At 37.0% G+C, this 18,913-nt stretch overlaps 4 protein-coding genes across 4 annotated transcripts; 2 read left to right on the forward strand and 2 right to left on the reverse strand.

Annotated features, from left to right (window-relative positions):
- The first annotated feature begins 290 nt into the window (after positions 1–290).
- On the forward strand, positions 291–7,678 carry LOC103330500 (RNA binding (RRM/RBD/RNP motifs) family protein). Its single transcript, XM_008233091.3, has 9 exons — positions 291–850; positions 3,656–3,756; positions 3,886–4,246; positions 5,067–5,903; positions 6,016–6,061; positions 6,270–6,331; positions 6,422–6,528; positions 6,622–6,709; positions 6,946–7,678. The coding sequence occupies exons 1-9, from the start codon at positions 716–718 to the stop codon at positions 7,243–7,245; spliced, it is 2,037 nt and encodes a 678-aa protein (XP_008231313.2). The 5' UTR covers positions 291–715; the 3' UTR covers positions 7,246–7,678.
- Positions 7,679–8,199: 521 nt separating this feature from the next.
- On the reverse strand, positions 8,200–9,243 carry LOC103330501 (uncharacterized). The gene has a single exon (XM_008233092.2). The coding sequence runs from the start codon at positions 9,167–9,169 to the stop codon at positions 8,264–8,266; it is 906 nt and encodes a 301-aa protein (XP_008231314.2). The 5' UTR covers positions 9,170–9,243; the 3' UTR covers positions 8,200–8,263.
- A 1,080-nt stretch (positions 9,244–10,323) lies between these two features.
- Positions 10,324–10,652, reverse strand: LOC103330542 (arabinogalactan protein 23). Its single transcript, XM_008233140.2, has one exon. It carries the CDS (start codon positions 10,563–10,565, stop codon positions 10,344–10,346), a length of 222 nt encoding a protein of 73 aa, XP_008231362.2. The 5' UTR covers positions 10,566–10,652; the 3' UTR covers positions 10,324–10,343.
- Positions 10,653–17,158: 6,506 nt separating this feature from the next.
- Positions 17,159–18,828, forward strand: LOC103330543 (anthocyanin 5-aromatic acyltransferase-like). Its single transcript, XM_008233141.2, has one exon. It carries the CDS (start codon positions 17,284–17,286, stop codon positions 18,724–18,726), a length of 1,443 nt encoding a protein of 480 aa, XP_008231363.2. The 5' UTR covers positions 17,159–17,283; the 3' UTR covers positions 18,727–18,828.
- Positions 18,829–18,913: the final 85 nt, after the last annotated feature.

An 18,913-nucleotide genomic window follows, 5' to 3' on the forward strand; every position in this document is an offset into this window, starting at 1 on the left:
TATTCACCACCATTGAATTTTATTTGGAACGTTAGATATCGAGATGAAAAGTATTTTGAATTTGGACCTTTGGATAACAATAGTCAAATGTTATCCGGGGCCCAAAAAGAAAAAAAAAAGAAAAAAAAAAAAGAAAGAAAGCAAATTTTAGGTTTCAATCTCTGGGTTGGAGATAGCCTAAAAAAAGCCCAACTTAAAATTGGACCGGGTTGTCCAAATCTTTGAGAAGCTGACCTAAATAAGAATAAGAATATATAAAAAAGAGTTGCCAAAAAAGGAAAAAAGCCCATAAACAACCATACGAATTATTATCCCCAACCTGCAGCAAACAAAGAAGAGAGAAATCACAGCATTCTCCCACTCCCAGTAGAAAACTATAATTTGCGAAATATAATTTCCCAGAAGGCACCCTCTCAATCAAAACACTCTCTCTTCTCTCTCAAAATTCCATTTTCTCCCCGGAAATTCGCTCCCGGGGGGTTTTTTCCCATGAAACCCTATAACCCAATAACCTAGGAATTCTTTTCCATCACTTTCCCGGGAAAATCCCCTATCTTTCCGTACACAGTTATCGCCCAGTTCCGGAGGAGGGAGGGATTTGATTCGGTTGCGGATATTTATAAACCCGAGAGCTAGGGGTTTGCGATTGGTTGAGGTTTCTGAAGCATTTGGTAAGAGGGGTTATTTTGAGGCCGGAAATTAGGGTTTTGTGGCGATGGGCAGCGTGGATCGAGTCGATGATAGGACCTTTAGGGTTAATTTGACGGGCGATTCAGTTGTCAAGTTGAGAGCGAGTGTGAGGGAGAAGCTTAAGGAGTTCATGGGGGATTACACCGACGACACTCTTGTGGTACGGACTCTCTCATTTGGCTTTTGGTCCCTTTTGCGCGTTGTTCTGAAATTTACGATGATTGTTGGCCGGTTTTCAGTGGTTTGATTGCGTTTTGGGGAATTTGTCGGTTGATTTTATGTTTTATTTGGGTGATTGCATATGGTTTTCTTGGTTCTTACTTTATGTGGAGGAAAGATTTGGCTTTGGCTTTGGTTTTGGCTTCACCGTCTAAATTATGCTTATCCTGGAATTTAATGTATTTCGCTACCAATGTTGATGCCATGAATTGGGTTTAGTGAACGTTGGCTAGGAAATGTTGCCATTTGCTTTAAGGTAGGCGATCAGATCCGACTTGGAGATGCTAAGCATTGCAGTACTCTTGAATTTTGGTTTCATCTAAATCATTACCCAGATTTTTGAGTTTATACTTTTAGTTGGTATGACCGTATGAGTATGTAGAGAATGTTTGCATTTCTCTTGCCCCTCAGGTCAGGTACATTTTATGATTGAAAAAAGTTAAGATACATCACACCTTTGGATTTTCTTGAGGAATTTATGCCCATTGTTCAAAATGTGAGCTGTAAGTGTGCCAAATGTTTTAGGCTTTTGTTTATGACTGCATTGCTTGGGCATTTTTGTACGGAATCTGTTAAGGTGGTTGTCTGCGTGGAGAGTTTTTAGAGGCACAAAGCTTCCAAGATAGTTTATTTTTGAGAGAGAGGAAGAACATACCATTGTGAAAATGTCTTCTTGCAATATTGCTCATGACCTATATGTGCAATGAATTTGAAATATCATGGATTGGTGCGGGCCCTCGACTTATGAATAATATAGGCTTGAAGCCTAGGGTTTACTTTGGGTTTTGAGATTACGCTACTGCAGAGGTGGTATGTCCAACACACCATTAGGCTTGATGTAAGGGACATGCTTCATAAGGTTTCCATAATTGAAAATTGAAAACATAATGTTAGCAAGCTTCGGGTACTTGGACTTTCTTGGGACACATTGAGATTGCTTTATGATCTTATTATGTTTTTATTTACAAGGATGATCCTCATCTGTACCTTATAAAAGTGACAGGATCACAAAAATTAAACAAAAAAATTAAATATCCTGAAGTAGTCTACCAATTTATTTATATTTTACACAACACAGTTGAGAAGTTTCATATAAGTACATGTATCTGTCTCTGTTTTTGGTTGTGGCTTTGCAGATGTATTTTTCGTGTAAATGAACCATTTTATATATGCAAATTTTGTGTTTCTTGAGATTTACAGTCTTGGTTTATCCATTGTGTTGTTTCTTGTGCCCATATTTCTTACGGTAAATGATATGAATGCAGTTTTTCAGGGTTAGTATATAAATGACTAACTGGCATATAACCGTATTGTATTTTTATTTGTTTTAGATGTGCATGCGTGGCACCTAAGGTCTGTAGTATAAGTTTAGTAGTTCAAGATGATGCGAGTATTCTGAGTCTTATCCAGTTCCATCTCAGAGCTGTAAGTATAAACTTCTAAAGTACATCTCTGATAATGAAGGGTTTTTAGGAACCAGGCCTAATTATTTAGGAATATACTTGTAAATTCCTCTTCCCTCACTCCGTCCTTCTCCTTGCCTTCACCCCCTTCTCTCTCTAGATATTTATGTGTATATAAGCATAAACTGCATACACCTATTCTCTAGTTCTCTTGTTCGGGTTCGTGGGCAGAAATCATAGAATAGGAAAAATGTAACTTGGCTTATTTAGGGGCGAGATATTTTGTCTCTCTCCCCAGCCTTTGCCCTCCTTTTAATATCATTTTTGCTCAATTTGGTGATGATGGGGAGATGCAAGGTGTATTTGGGTTGAATTTAGGGTATGGTTGATCAAACTTGGGTGTTGCTCTTGGTGTAAGTTTTATACTGGTTATGCTTTACGTTGGATTTAGATTTGGTTTTCTTCTTATCTTGTAAATTTGGGTGTAATTTAGGCCCTGGTTGTTAACAAATGAGTTGCTGGTTTTTAGGTTTCACTTTTTTAGGCTTTATGGTGGCTGTGTAATTGGTTAGACTTGGGTTAGCACATTTGATAGGGCCGGGTTTTATTTTATTTTTTTAATTTTTCCCTACGTGGGCAGGCTGGTTGGGTCAAATTGCAATCCTTTTACGCCTTATGTTGGACCTATATTTGGTTAGAGTCGTATAGAAGACTCATGGCTGTTTAGTGTCTTGCAGAATAGGGGTCTACTGGGTTTGTGGTGACATATTTTGGGGGATAAGAAGTACTGAATTTGATAGTTACAGAATTTGTGGATTGTGGAAGGCAAAGTTATGCCAGGCATAGAGGGGTTATTTTTATACCTACATGGCAGTTTTTTTCTTTAATAAAGTGATTTTTATTTGTCGGGTACTTTTTATAATACAGAAACATGTGCCACTTCACTAGTTTGACCAGAGTTATTTCCACTTAAAGGACCTTAAGTTATGTCATGTGATGGGATTTTGTACATTTGAGATTTTTTCCTCACGTATAATGTGGAAGTAATGCCATTAGAAGAGAGTTATATGCATACTATTTAATGTTGAGTGATATGACAGAATTTCTTCTCATCTCATTTGTTTAATATACACATTTCAGTGGAGTTTAATTTGCATAAGATGAGAGTGAAACATTCCTTTTGTGGACGCTTTTTCTTCTTGATGACGCGTTGGCCTTCGTCTCCATTTTTGTTTGTGTTTCATTGTCTACTTGGGTTCATCCTCTTGGTTTTTTCTTTATGTAGAATTATACACAACTTATGCCATTAGAACTCTAGCTCAGTTTTCTAACTTATGTTGCAGGAATATGTAATTGTCCTTTTAAGGAATGGCAGGCGGAAAGAAGAAGCGAAGAATGAGTTGAACGTATTTTTGGGGGATGACAGTGATTCTTTTGTTTCTTGGTAATTGATTATTTTCCCTCTTTTATGAGCAATGTTAGTTCATAGATGATGGTTGTTTAGCAACCTAGCTTTGGTCACACGTATTGTGGACAAAAGTTTTAATTATTTGTTTAAAATTTTCCTCAATAGGTTGTGGGATCATCTGGCTTCAAATTTGGATTTGCATGTGCAATCTCAGGATTCTGATATGGAAGATGCGAGTAAAAGAAAAACTACATCAGGTGACCAAACAGGAAACACTGATTCTTATCATTTGGGTTCTGAGCCAGAAAGAGAGAAGTCTAATAAATTAACTAGAAGCCGGCACAATAGGGAATGGAAAGGACTAGCGAGGGATGCAGCTGAACCCCCTCCTTTTCTCAGCTCTGAGATTGGAGATATTCATGTAGATGAAAAAAGTCATAGCAAAGTAATTCGTGCAAAATCTCCCTTGCGCCAACCTGCAGCTCAGAGGAAAAGGATTCGGCCTGATGAGAGACATAATACAGAGGTTTGAATTTGTAATTTTTTTTCTTTTATGATCCTGAAGCAGGGTCTTGTTGAATTTGACTCTGATAATTTGACCTTGGGTCTTGCAGCTGTTTTTGATTGGTGACATATGATTAATGTTATAATTATCTATTCTTCAGTTGTATTGACTGGTAAATTTTTTTTTGTCTATGTAATAAATATTTATAATTAATATATGCTGAAGTTTGGTATAAACTGCTATATTAAAGTATTCAAGGCTGATATTCAGTTCTGGAACTATCCTATCAGTAATTTGGAGTTTTCAATTTTGTACTAATAAAATCTGAAAATTTGTTCAAGTACTCTTGTAAACGATTGTTTTGTTTATTATTCTTCAATCAATCAGTGGTCCATTATTGATCACGTTTGGAACTGAAACAGCAATTTTCCTATCATTTTCTTTTTAGAGATTTTGATGTTGATATCATGGATTGGCTTTCATGTTGTTGCTTGGATGTCAATAAACTGTCTTTGAACGTATTAATGGTTTTCAATGTACATACAGCTGATCTTGTCCACTTTTGCTAATCCTCCATCTATCTGTTAAGATGATATTGTAGAGTAGAGTAACTATGCTATTTATGTGTATTTAAGGAAGATCATTTTAGACTGCTATAACTGGTACAACTAGCCTTCTTCTGACATTTCGATGGCTTGAATCTTAAAAACACTACTTGCTCTCAGGCTTGACAAGCCAAACAAAATGATAGACTATATTTATTCTGCTCACAACTTTTTTGGTATAGAAAGTATGCACTTTGATAACTGTTATCCAACTTTCTCATTCAATTTCTTGACAGAGGGAACCAGTTTCTCAAGTGAATATTGATGCCCCTCGACGGCTACTCCAATTTGCCATGCGGGATGCGCTGACAACCTCAAGGCAATCAAATTCAACAATGCAGCCCACATTGAAGCGACTCCGTTCTGTGGTTTCTACACCCACTGTTGACTCATCAGTGGCTGATCGTCCTCGACGAATTCAATCTGTTGCCAGGGTGCCAAATCCCATGTCAACTGTAATGAAAGCTGTTGCAGAAGCTGCTGAAAATGTAACAAGAGTTAAATCATCAGGTAGTGTGTTTGACCGACTTGGTCGTGGTATGGATGTCTCAGAGACGAGTGGCCCACTTGCATCATTTAGAGAAGCTGCTACTGAGGATGGTGTATATGAAGATGCCATCCAAATTCGTGAGCAAATGCAATCAACATATCTTAAAAAAAGTGAACACAGTGGGCAGTTTGTAAGGAATGCTATCTTAGAAAGTGAAACTGGTTTGGCTTCTGATTGTATATCAGACAATGAAGGGTTTGATGATGTCAATGTTATGGGTCGTAGAGTTACTGATGTTTCTCAAACTGGGACATCTGGTGGAAGCAAGGGTGCTGATGATGTTATGCGGATATCAAGGAATAAAGATCAGGGTCAACCTACTGCACCTGCAAATTCTGCTCATAAGATTGTGAACATATCTGTGAATGTCAATACTTGGAAACCACCCCATTATCAGGAGCCAAAAGAAGTTGCTGACTCAGATGACTGGACTTCTGTACAGGATGGCGAGTTAGGGGTTCCCAAATCTGATTTGCGGGTCATGAAAGAGAATAGCAACCCTGTCGCAGTTAGTAATGGAAATGTAAGTTCGATCTCCCCCACCCCACACGGCAATTTTTTTTTCGTCCTCAGTTCCTTTTTTTTTTTGGTTGGTGCCCTGGAGACTGCCATTGAATATGTTTTCATGATAACAGGCGAACCCTGCTGCAGATTCTCAAAGGATGCTTTCCTCTTCTACTGGTGTGTTGAAACTCTGAAATAGTCAGCTCTCTTTTTGCTTCCATGCTAATATCGTAATTCCTGTTACTGTTCCCCCTTATTTAGGGGAGTAAGGACCCTGTTTCTAGCTCCTCAAACAATTGATTTCCTTATCGGTGCTGTATCATCCTGATTTGAGCACTACGCTACTCTACATCTTATTAATTTTTGTTCTTGGAATATCCTGTAGGTGCATATGCTGCTGGACGTCCTTTGGAGGATGCAGAATCTCGAACCATCTTTGTTAACAATGTAATAGCTCCTCTTCTTGTTCAAGGTTTAACATATTGTCTTGGTTCTGTGCATTGTCAGTTTAGATTATATTTTGTTATGAATGCACAGGTCCATTTTGCTGCTACAAAAGATAGTCTTTCTCGACATTTCAACAAGTTTGGGGAAGTGCTAAAAGTGGTGATACTTACTGATGCAGCAACTGGGCAACCTAAAGGGTAAGATGTGTCGTCTCATCCAAATCCTTCCTTTTTCTTTGAGGATGATACATATTCAGTTGTTATTTTTGCTAAATAACTTTACTTGAGCAGGTCGGCTTATGTAGAGTTCACACGGAAGGAGGCGGCAGACAATGCATTATCTCTGGATGGCACCTCCTTCATGTCCCGGATCCTTAAGGTAATGATTATCTCTGATGGTTTTTGCTATTGTGAGCTCTTTGGGAATATACATCATATTTAGCTTGCTTCTTAACATATGATCTTGTAAGATAAATTGTTCATAGCAGGGAATATGTGTGTTGATTGCATTTTTGGCTGTGACCGAAAATGAACATGGAATGGTTTTATTTTTTAGGGTTTAAAAGGTAGTTACTATGCAACAAAATATTGACCCTCGTTATCATCCTGTTGCAGGTTGTGAAGAGGGGCGCTGCACATCAAGAAGCAGCTCCTGTCATCACATGGCCACGGATTGCCCGGGGATCGCCGTTTGCCACTGCGAGGTTTGCTAGGTCGCCCTTCCCAAGAGGCATGTCTGGTGCATATAGGCCTCGTCCCCTAATCAAACCTGGTGCCAGGAGCATGCAGTGGAAGCGGGATACTCAAGCCACTCCAGGTGAGAGTGGTGCTCCAGTCACTGGCAATCCTGTTCCTTCACCGACAGCTCGTAGTCTAACCTACGTGCGAACAGAACCTAAGCCAGAGGGCAACTAGTCCAAAAATGTTACCTTCTGCAATATGCCCGACTTGAAATTGCACCACATGAAATGCTAGGGATTGTTGGAAATCCAATAAATTGGAGTATATTCTTTTTGTAAAGGGTGGAGAACATTGTTACATGGAGGCTGAAGTGGAGGGGAAGGTTTCCCTACTCGCAAATTTTTGGTTTATTCTTTTGATTTGGAGATAAAAGAGGGGTTTGGTTGTTATGGCATATGGGATAAAGCGAGGGAAAGTATTTTGGATCGAGTCCGTAGGTGTTTCTTCCGGAGATAATATTGTTCGCGATAAAATTTGTGAATAGGGCGGATGGATAAATGGTTTCTTTTTTGAAGGATAATCTGTTAATTTTGCTTTGTAATATTTATACATTGATAAACCAAAAAAAAAGGTAAAAAGGATTAAAAGAGAGATTAGTTGCCTCGTATGTCAGCAAAGCTTCGTGGTACTTGTTTTTCTTTTTTTGTTTAGAGAAATTGCAAATTCAATTTAGTAATGTCTCTCATGATATGCATGCAGCGTTTTTCAGTAATGAAGATGCTAAATATTCTTGAATGAATCACTGCCAAATAAGAAAATTAGAATAATATATCAAAAAAGAAGATAATAGGGTTAGTTATTCCGATTGTTGCCTTGCCACCGTATACAATTGCACAAACAAACCACTCGCATAAGCTTGCTGCATCCTAAACATAATTTCCAATGACCTTCACCAGGGAAATGGTCTCCAAGCATAAGATTTTGCTTATATCGTCGTAAAATGAATCTAGACCATTGATTAAGTTGATTATGGTCTAAATGTAACAACATTCATGTAGCAGGAACTGCTGGTATTTTCAGATGGGTGAACTGATAATGCCATTGGCTTGATTTATAGGCTGGTTTGGTAGATAAAGATGGGATTGTTAGATTCGTTTTCACTTCCCGTAAAATATAAGGATACAAAAATCCAATAACATAACAATCAATTATCAAAATTCATGAAAACAATCTCATGAACAAGAATTAAAACTCATCTTGTAAGCACAGCAAACAAGACTCCAACTGACAAACCAGCTACACACAAGAAAGAAACCCCGCGAACCCGAACAAAGAAGACATTCAAATTCTTAGCAACCTGAAGAGTGAGTGTCAAAATCTGCAACCTACCTTGCTCCTCCATTTTCTTAAAGAAGTAGATCGGCTTCAAACTCTGCCTCAACATGAATGCCAATGAGATCGGCAACCCAAATGCCAAAATGCTCTGAATTGAGACCTCTGGAATTGGCGTGGACTTGGTTATGTATGAAATCCAAGCTCCAACACCAAGCTGGACCAACCCCAGAAGAGCAAATGCCCTGCTCAGATTATACATGTTCTTTGCCATCCCTTCAAGAACTTCTCTGGTCTCATTGGCCAAGGACGATAGGTCTCGCTCCACGGTCGGTCCTTCAATTTCTTGGTGCTTGAAATCAGGGTTTTGACTAGGGTATTCACTTGGGTTTTGGGGCTTTTCAGATTCTGATGGTGGTGAACTAGAGGTTGAAAGAAATCTGGGTCTTTGATCTGATAACCATAAATTGGTACTGAAACTTGAACATGACTGTGTAAAACCAAAATTGGGTTTTTTGGGCTGTGGATCAAAAACCCTTTGGTGCATAAATTCAGGGTTTTGAGTACTGGATTTTCTAGTTGGTACCCAACTGAGATTGGGGTTTATGGGTTTTGGAGTTGGTGCTGTTTTGTAGTCTTTGACAACGGTGATGGGGTTTGAGTGTGATTGTGAGAAAGTGGAATTGGAGGAGTGGGTGAAGGGTTTAGGCGTAGAGTCTTGGAGCTTTTCGGTGATGAGGTAGGTGGAAGATACATACCATGATGAATAAGGATGAGAGAGCCTTGCAAGCTTGGAGCTGAATCTGCGTGAGATCATGGCGGCCATTTTTGGTGAAACAAAAATTCAGAGAGACGCAGAGACAGAAACAGAGGGTTGGGAGAGCGAGAGCCGTGAGGTAAAATTTTAGGCTTTTCAGCAGAATGACCCCAATTTAGACACCCGGCCCAAAATTATTTCAAGCGGGCCATTGTGCAGACCCAAATTGGAATATTTGACTGGGGAGGGAGTTTAATAAATAAATAAATAAGGATTATATTCAATTTTCTATATGTAGTTTCTACTTGCTTGTTACTGCGTTATTTCAAAATAAAATAAAATAAAATAACTGGTTTATGTGTTAGGATATTGATTGATGCCATATCTCAAAAGTGGACAATCTTAATTATGTTGTCTATTGTCGTTCATTCATATTATAACACGTGAATAAATTCTCATATTATAACATGTGAATAAACAAATTCTAATGTTATATCAAGTGAAAGAGTTATACTATGTAATAGTATCTCAGTAATTCCTCGTTTTCTAAAATTATTAGGCATTATATGATAACCACTGTGTGAAAGTGTGACCGTAATAAAAATGGGCCTGAAATAATTAGGGTGGGTCGAACCAAATCAAACAAAGATTCATGTCATTACACACTAATAAGATTTTGACTTGATTTGGATCAACAATATGGTGCCAAATGTCCTATTAAGGAAGTTTAGGAAATCTCATCCATTAGGTAAACTTTCTCAAATCATTCCATAGAATTCAGAATAGATAAAGTGGCTCAAATTGAGGACTAAGATATAGTAAGAAATCCTTAGCTTCCCAACGAAATGAGGTAAGAGATCAATGCGATTATGCCACAATATATGGTATTAAGGATGGTATTTGGACCTAAATTAAAAATACGATCTCAGCCAAGATTTCTGCAATACAACTCGCACTTGCATTTGTGAGATAAAAAGTACCTGGAACACATTCTCACTACAGGTAGCTAACAATATCAATTGAAAGCTTGGAAAATGGAGATCATGCACCAAAAATAAATATAAAAAAAAGAACAAGAAAGAAAAAGAAAAAACCCAGAACCAGAAGCTCTTTTAATTTATTGCATTATAAGTAAAAAGAAATGAGAACCAAGAGAGACACCCTCCAATCTCTATGAAGTAGTCAATAATTCATGAGCTCTCTCTTAACTCTCAAATTTTTTTTTAAAAAAACATAAATTAATTTACTGCATGTAGTAAGCAATGAAGGACACAATGGAGGCACCCACCACGGACCCCAAGACAGGGAGGCTGGCACAGGCATCATTTGCGGCTCCTCCTGGTCCTGGGGCGGGGGCGGGGCTGGGGGTGTAGGCGTGGGCGTGGTCGTGACCTTCATGAGCCATCACAGCGCTGACAGAGGCTGCGGCGAAGAGGACAGCGCAGACAATCTTCTTCATTTCCATGGTGGCCTTGTGGTGGAATTTGTTGGGCTGAGATCGGTGAAACTTGACGTTGAAGATGAGCAGTGAAGAGTATTCGCTGAAAACGCCTTGGAGTTGAGAGTGCTGCGTTGGGAGTTTGGTTTAGGAGGGATTTAAGGGAGATTTTTCATGTCTTTCTTTTTGGAATATCGAAATTGATAGGTAATATATTTTTTAATACCATTTTTGGCATTTTCTGTTTTGGGATAAATCATAATATTGTTGGCAAGGCTAACTTTTTCGTATATTAGTAATTAAATAATAAAATAATTATAAATATTAGATCGGTACGGGTTTTTGTCGAGTTAGAATTTAGAGATATTGTTACTTTGCTTTTTAACCAAACGTTTTGGTACAAATCGGATTAGTATAATTAAAAATAAAACATAATTATTTAACCAAACTAAACCAAACCAAACAATCGATACAATACTGTCCGTGGATGAGATGTCCCACCCTAAACGTGATATAAGGGATCATAAAACATGTTAGTGTATATAGGATATTGTGGTAAAGTGTTTAGTTATCTATAAAAAAACGGAAGAAAAGAACAATTAATGCATTGGATATTAATTGCTGACAAGATTCCGAGTTTGTGCTAAGGAAATCCATTTCTCATGGTTTATTTGACGTATGATTAAGTGTAATGTCTGTTAAAACAAATTTGCCAAATAAAATTTGGGACATTGAGATTTATAATAAAAAAAACTTTAATTTTAAAAAAGTAATATAATTTTTTATTTGTTAAGTTATACATTTAAAAAAAAATTCTATTTATAACATATTTTAGCAAAAATACACTTGAAAAACAACTTACATATTATATTTTCAAATTGTACTACCAGACATATTTTCATTGTTTTTATTTTCTGAAGATGTTTTCTAATTAATTTATCAGACGCATTTTCAATTCCTAAAAATGCAAATTTGTTTTCTTGTTTTCATTCTTTGAAAATATTCTAAAAAAACATTCTCCAAAAACATTACCGTATAGGCGCTAAATCTCTAACATCCTAACAATATTATTCAATATTACATCAAGGTAACAAAGTAACAACCTAATTATATTAAAGGTTGATATCAACGTGTACGATGAAACATAATAATACATGATGATAACCAATAAGGAAATGCAAGTATCATACAATATATATTAAAATATAGGCGGTTTGTTTCGATGATTTATGTGATTTTCATGTAGGCAAAACTAAACCAGACCAAATTATGGTCTGTAGGTTAAGGTTGTACTTTTAGTATTAAAACTGAACAAAATCGATGAGACTGATTTGGTTTGACCACTTTAAACCGTAGCACATGTGCTAAAGGCTCATCAGATTAAGCAAAGGATGTCTGAAAAACAAATGACATCAACAGATTTGAGAATAATTTGCCTAAATACATATTGGTTATCTTTAGTAATTAATTGTTACTACCAAAAAAAAAATCTAAAACATTCCAAAAGACGTGAAAGAAATGATAAGTCCTCTAACAAAAATGAAGTAGAACAAAACAAGAGAAACCCTATTCCAATTCAATCTTATTCCCTTCCTTAGTTCCTAATATATATGAAAGAACTCTTCATTCAAGGCGGGCAGCAAGTAGTAGGTAAGGTATGATACAAGGCAGGCAGCAACTAAGGAACCCCAGGTGGGCAGGCCAGCAGAGATATCGCTGCTTGATTTTTGTGCTTTTGCAGGTTTTGGTGCTCTGGTGGCTTTGTCCTTGCCTTTCTTACGAGCCATCACAACGCTGACAAATGCAGCAGCAAAGAGGACAAAGCAAGCAACCTTCTTCATCTTCATTTCCATGGCTAAGTTGGTGTTTTGTTAATTAGGTAAATACTAGCCGAGCTCCAAGAGAAATATTGAGAATGTGATTAATATTGTCAATGATCACTGAGTCCAGCCCGAGGAAAGTGGTGAGATTGTGAGTGATTTATGTATGGGAGGAGAGGTTCATGATGTTTTGGGTTTGAGTGCAGTTAATCTTTTCCACATTTAGTCTTTTCTTTTTCAACTCCTTATAAATCTATTGATAGGGCATAGCTATATTTAGGTGAAGGCTACACTGTGTTTACTTTGCATGTTGAGAATATCACGTGGACAGAAGTGATTGTAGCATGTTTGGGTTGTGTGGGTCTTGTCGTTAACAGTTGGGTAACTTATCAAAAAAGGAAAGGAAAACGAAGCAGGCAATTTTCGACCCAAAAAAAGAAAAAGAAAAAAAGGAAGCAGGCAAGGATTGGAGGAAAAAAAAAAAAAACTATTTTGAGACATTGTGTATTGCTGCAAAGTGGCATTTGAAAGTGCAAAATTTGAGTATGGAACATGTTGGGTTGGAGATAGTCTTGTACATGGATTTTCATTTTATATAGGTTTTTTTTAATCACAAAACGTTCCATGAAATTATCAAATTCCGTCCTTGTTTTTTTTTTTTTGTATCATTCGTGGTCTTCAAGATTAATATATGTGCTCATAAATAGTCCTTCCAACAAATACTTCGTTAGTATGCTGATGCTCCACATATCCAATTATATAGTGCCACGTGTATTTAAAATACAATATATATTTAAAATAATTTAAATTTTAAAATACAACTTTTCTTTTGGTTTTTTAATTTTTAATTTTTATGAATTATAAATTATTTAAATATATATATATATATATTGTATTTTAAATACACATGACACTACATTATTGGATATATGAACTCCACATATATGCCACATAAGCTAATTAACAGAATTTTTGACAGAACCTAATAGGGATTATTTGTGAGAACACATATTAACTTTGAGGAACACAAATGACACAAAAAGAAAAAGAAAAAGAAGGACACAATCTATAATTTTATGAACCACAAAGACGTTTTTTGATATAAAGCCTTTTATTTAAATACTGAATGTTAAACTTGATGCAGACTTTGAAATATCTAGATCTTCTAGTTCTAGGTGCATGTAGGCACTGAATTATTAATTTCCTGTATACAACTTTGTCCAAACATATGCACATGCAGTTCTGAAAGCTCTGGCAAAGGTAAAAACAAAGAAAATGGTTTCATTTCAAATATAAAATGGGATCCACAAGACTGGTTTCATAATTTTTGAGAAAAAAACAAGGTTCTATCTTCATAAGCTAATAAGTTGTACTAGGGGTGGGCGCATTCTGGTTTTCCCTTGAATTGAAATTGAAACCGAAAATTACTCACGGTTTGTATCAGTTCAGTTTCATAGAAAATGTTTAGTATAACTGAGCCAAATCTAATAGGTCCGGTTTGATTATGCTGGTTTCTTGTTTGGAAAGATAAAAATATGAAGATATGAAGAAGATAGAAATAGGAAGAATAGAAAAATAGGTAGAAGAGATAAATTAAGAGAGAAAGAGATGAAGAGATAGATAAGAGGAAAAATATAAAGAAATAGGTGGAAAAGAGAGAGACGGAAGTGCAACAAAAACAAGTATGGTTCACTGAAAAGAAAAAGAAGTTGGGGTAGAGTTGTTATTTAGTTGGGTATAAATTGGAACTAAGACATTTAGGTATTAATCGAACTAAAATATTTAAATATTTTTTGGAGTTACTAATGTGATTTGAATATTAATTAATTAGGCTTACTAATAATTTCAGATATAAATGAATAAGTAAACTTAACATAATCGGTTTGGTTCAGTTATCGATTTTTTCAAGACAAGAATCGGAATGAGAACCGATCCAAAGCGATCCGGTTCAGTTTTTGATCCTAAGTTGACTTTTTGATCAACACAATTTTTTTTCAACTCGATTCGGTTTAGTTCACTAGTTAAAACACCCACCCTTAAGTTATACTACAAATTTTTTGGTAACCTGCCATGGATTGTAAATATTAAATTTTGACTTTATTTTTAGGCTATTTAAATGGATTGGGTCCAATAGGAAGCGGTGCATTTTGTTTGCAGTTTGTCATGTGAGAGGTGTGGGAGCAAATATTTTCGTCTCCAATCACAGCGCGCCACATGGAAAAGAAGATTATCTCTTAAATTAATTAATTGAACCAGTTTATCTGGCCAATTAATTAATTTGGATAAATATCTTAATTAATATGATATTATCTTTATTTAATAAGATAATATCATTAATTCAAATATTATCCTAATAAAGAGAAGATAATATCATTAATTCAGATATTATCTTCATAAAAAGAGATAATATCATTTAATTCAGATATTATCTTCATAAAAAGAGATAATATCATTAAATCAGATATTATCTAAGTCCGACTCGATCCCTACGAATTTGGGTAGAGAATAAACTCATCATATTCTCTACAAAACCCTAACCCTGAGGCTCCTATAAATAGATGACTTCATTCATCATTCAAGGTACATCTAAACATACTCCTAATACCCGAGAAAAATACCTGAAGCTCTCTCTCCACTCTCCACTCTCTATATTTTCTCCACATTGCTCCGGCCGCCCAGTTCACACCATAAATAAACTCCGTACCCTTTGCTTAGCTGTTGTTTTCCTACAAACACTCGAACTAACTTAGATATCGGAGGGTATTTGGCCAACACCCCCCTGATGTGGTCTATTTACTACAATCTTTTTTAAGGATATCGAGGAAGAGAGAGAAGGAAGATCGAAGGTTGAAAGATCTAGAAGCGAATATTTTCCCGTGAGATTATTTGCACAAACAAGAGGTACTTGTTTAGGTTTTCTTGGCCACATTTGGTTAGAGAGAAATCTCTCTTTTTTGTTCGGGTAGAGGTCACCATTTGAGAGAATCACACTATACTATTTGGTTGTGAGTGTGATTATTGGTTCTTTGTTTTGATTGAGAGACATTGGGTGTACTTGAGCTATGGCTATAGGCCAAATATTGTTAAATACAAATGTACTATGCTTCAAAAGCAATAATGCGAATGTACTTTTTTTGGCAACAAAAATTTGCACTTATATGGGACTGAAAAGAAAGAAAGAGTAGAATATCAGAGATCATCCCAATTTTAGAAACAACAAAGGATCTGGAGGCGACAATTACCTTTCGCGTGATACATACATTAATATTATGAGTCCAATTAAAGGAATGATTATCAATATGAGTTCTTCGTCGTTCGTCGCTATAAATTCAATTTCACAGATTATTTATTTATTTTTTCTTTTTTAAGAATCTTTTCTATTGAGAGGGACGATAATATATTAATGGTGTGTTTACTAATTAGGAATTGGAATTCTCATCAGGAATTGAATTCCACCTATAGACGATTCTTGCGTTTACTTCACATCAAAGAATTAAAAAGTAAGTGAGACCCACACAAAATTACGAATTGAATTCTTGATTTTGGAGGAATTCAATTATTGGGTGAAATGTGCTATTATAATTCATGGAGAACTAACTCATTATGAATTCATCTTTTTTACCCATTATATCCTCACACAATTTTTAAAATTCCAAATTTAACATCTACTTTAACCCAACAACGAGGACATTTTAGTAATTAGTACTTAATCAAATTACTGATTAGTAAATATACCACAAAGGCAAAAAGTCATTTTTGGTTCATGTAGTTTCAATTTGATCAATTTTGTCCATGTAGTTTCAATTTTGAGCAATTCAAAGATAATCCCCATTTTTTTTGTTAAATTACTCTAATATGGAAGGGCATTTTGGTCCAACTTACAACCCCTCCACAACCACCCCCACAAAAACCTAGCAACGCCTACCCAACCACCTTCTCTCATCCCTCCTCCCCCTCCCCAACTATCCTCCTCCTCCTCCTAACTCAACCCACTCCCTATCCTATAGCCATGACCCAACCACCTCCACAATCACCTTATTCCCTCCCTCCACAACCACCTTATTCCCTCCCTCCACAACCACCTTTTCCCTTCACTCACTCACTCACTCACTCTCTCTCTCTCTCTCTCTCTCTCTCTCTCTCTCTCTCTCTCTCTCTCTCTCTCATCAAACTCCAAAACTAATTACATGCATTGCCTAAAACCTCTCATCATGAACCCAAGATAAAGTAGGGGCTTGAGATTTGAAAACATAAGAAAAACTACATTAGGGATTGCTTGGGTGGCTAGGGAGTAGTTGTGGAGGGGATGCAAGATTGGACCGAAATGCCCCTCCATATTAAAGTAATTTGACAAAAAATTGGGAATTGTTATTGAATTGCTCGGAATTGAAACTACAAAGACAAAATTGATCGAATTGAAACGATAGGGACCAAAGTGGTAATAGTGGCAAACTACAGGGATCAAAAATGACTTTTTGCCTGTATTAAACTCATGATAAGACTCGAACCCATGACATAACTTTTCATGAGAGAACAATTATTCCAAATCATTATATTAGCGCCCCTTTGCCAATTTTACTTATTATAATAGCAACCAATGGGGACGTATTGAACTCTCCACAGCCCCACTCCCCATAACCAACCGACACTTCTATATAATTGAGAATTGAAAGGTGCTTCTAATTTGTATGGCCAGAGTGGCTCTTTGAAGACTTGGCTACAGATAAATTTTCCTATCGTTTGATTAAAAAAAAAAAAAAAGATATGTGAAACGTTCTTCTAATTTTAATTAAATAAGTTGGCCCAGCACTCAGATTATTTATACACACAATTCTTGGCTGAAAGTAGAAAGAAAGCAATTTCTTGAGCAATAATCAAAGTTCAACTTCTATTTGTGTGTTCACCCTTGTCTCTCTTTTTCATCCATGGCTAGACTCTCCAAAGTCAAAGTTCTAGAGCAATGCCAAGTCTCTCCCCCACCAAACTCCTGCTTACCTGATATTTCACAAACCTCTCTCCCTCTGACCTTCCTGGACATACCATGGCTCTTCTTCTCTCCAAGCCTACCTCTTTTCTTCTATGAATTCCCATTTCCCACTTGTCATTTCACTTCCACCGTCCTCCCAAACCTCAAGCACTCTCTCTCCCTCAGTCTTCAACACTTTTACCCTTTCGCCGGAACCCTAGCTGCCCGGCCTGAACCCGGCATTCCCGAGCTCGTCTACACCCAAGGTGACTCGGTTTCAGTGACCGTTGTCGAGTCAGATGGAGACTTTGTATATCTTTCAAGCAATTTCCCAAGAGAAGTGGAGGAATTTTACACACTTGTGCCTGAACTAGCATCAAGTAGTAGTTTTGTACCTATTAGTAATGGTACACAAACACAAGCAGCCAAACTTCCTTTGTCAAGTGTTCAAATTACAGTGTTCCCAAATTGTGGGATTTGCATTGGACTTGCATATCATCATGTTGTTGCTGATGGAAGGACCTTCAACAATTTCATCAAGGCTTGGGCCTCATTCTCTAGGCTTGGAGACTCATCAAAAGTAGACGTACGATCAAAGCCCTCTTATGATCGTACGGCTATTGTAGATCCATATGGGTTGGAGGCTGTCTTCTTGAAGGAGTGGTGGAAGCGAATTTCTTCACAAGGCTTGCTTCTTCTTGGTCCTAGTTATTATAATGGACATTCAACGAACGCGGTTAGGGCCACTTTTTTGGTGGACTTGGCCCAAATGAAGGGCATCAAGAACTGGATTATTGCTTTATGCAACAAGGGAAATGAGCCACATCCGGTACATTTATCGCCATATGTCCTAATATGTGCATTTCTGTGGGTTTGCTTGGTCAAAATCCAAGAAAATTATCTTAATCACAACATTTGGTGTGGTGAAGATCCGAATTATTTTGGGTTTATTGCGGGCGGGTTAACCCGTATGGGTCACCCAGTATTGCCTACATATGTCGGTAATTGCGTCGGGTTTGGCCGGTCGATGGCGGTGAGGAAGGACTTGTTGGGAGAAAATGGAATTGTTGTTGCGGCAAGGGCAATTGAAAACACTATTAAGAAGCTAGACAAGGCAATTTTGGGAGGGGCAGAGAAGTGGATATCTGAGTGGGAGGTGATGTTCGGGTCAGAGCTTCATGTTATGGCTTTCGGGTCACCTAAGGTGGATCTTTATGAGACAGATTTTGGATGGGGAAGGCCCAAAAAGATAGAGGATATTGGAATTGATGGTGCAAAAGCTATTTCACTCACTGAGAGTAGAGACATATTGGGCGGGATTGAGGTTGGCTTGGTCCTACCAAAGCCTCAAATGGAGGCTTTTACAACTTTTCTTATCGAGGGACTCGATGCTTTTTCTTGACATCAGCTTTGTATTGTAGGGGGGTGTATATAATTATTGAGACTTTTTTTTTTCCCTTTTTGATTTGTCAGTTTATGGTTATTAGGGTGCGAGGTGAACTGTTAAAACGGGGCCCATGAATTTATATTTTCAGTGAAGAATTTACTTTTACATAAGTGCCCCCTTTTTTTTAACTGTCATCACATTA

This window comes from Prunus mume, linkage group LG5 (genome assembly GCF_029339155.1).
Source record: "Prunus mume cultivar Tortuosa linkage group LG5, ASM2933915v1, whole genome shotgun sequence".
Lineage (NCBI taxonomy): Eukaryota > Viridiplantae > Streptophyta > Magnoliopsida > Rosales > Rosaceae > Prunus > Prunus mume.

Coding starts and splice junctions, on each gene's coding strand:
- LOC103330543 (XM_008233141.2), top strand. CDS start 17,284: ATGGCTAGACTCTCCAAAGTCAAAGTTCTAGAGCAATGCCAAGTCTCT.
- LOC103330542 (XM_008233140.2), bottom strand. CDS start 10,565: ATGGAAATGAAGAAGATTGTCTGCGCTGTCCTCTTCGCCGCAGCCTCT.
- LOC103330501 (XM_008233092.2), bottom strand. CDS start 9,169: ATGGCCGCCATGATCTCACGCAGATTCAGCTCCAAGCTTGCAAGGCTC.
- LOC103330500 (XM_008233091.3), top strand. CDS start 716: ATGGGCAGCGTGGATCGAGTCGATGATAGGACCTTTAGGGTTAATTTG. Junction 4,247..5,066: donor ATGAGAGACATAATACAGAG/GTTTGAATTTGT, acceptor ATTTCTTGACAG/AGGGAACCAGTTTCTCAAGT. Junction 6,062..6,269: donor GATGCTTTCCTCTTCTACTG/GTGTGTTGAAAC, acceptor AATATCCTGTAG/GTGCATATGCTGCTGGACGT.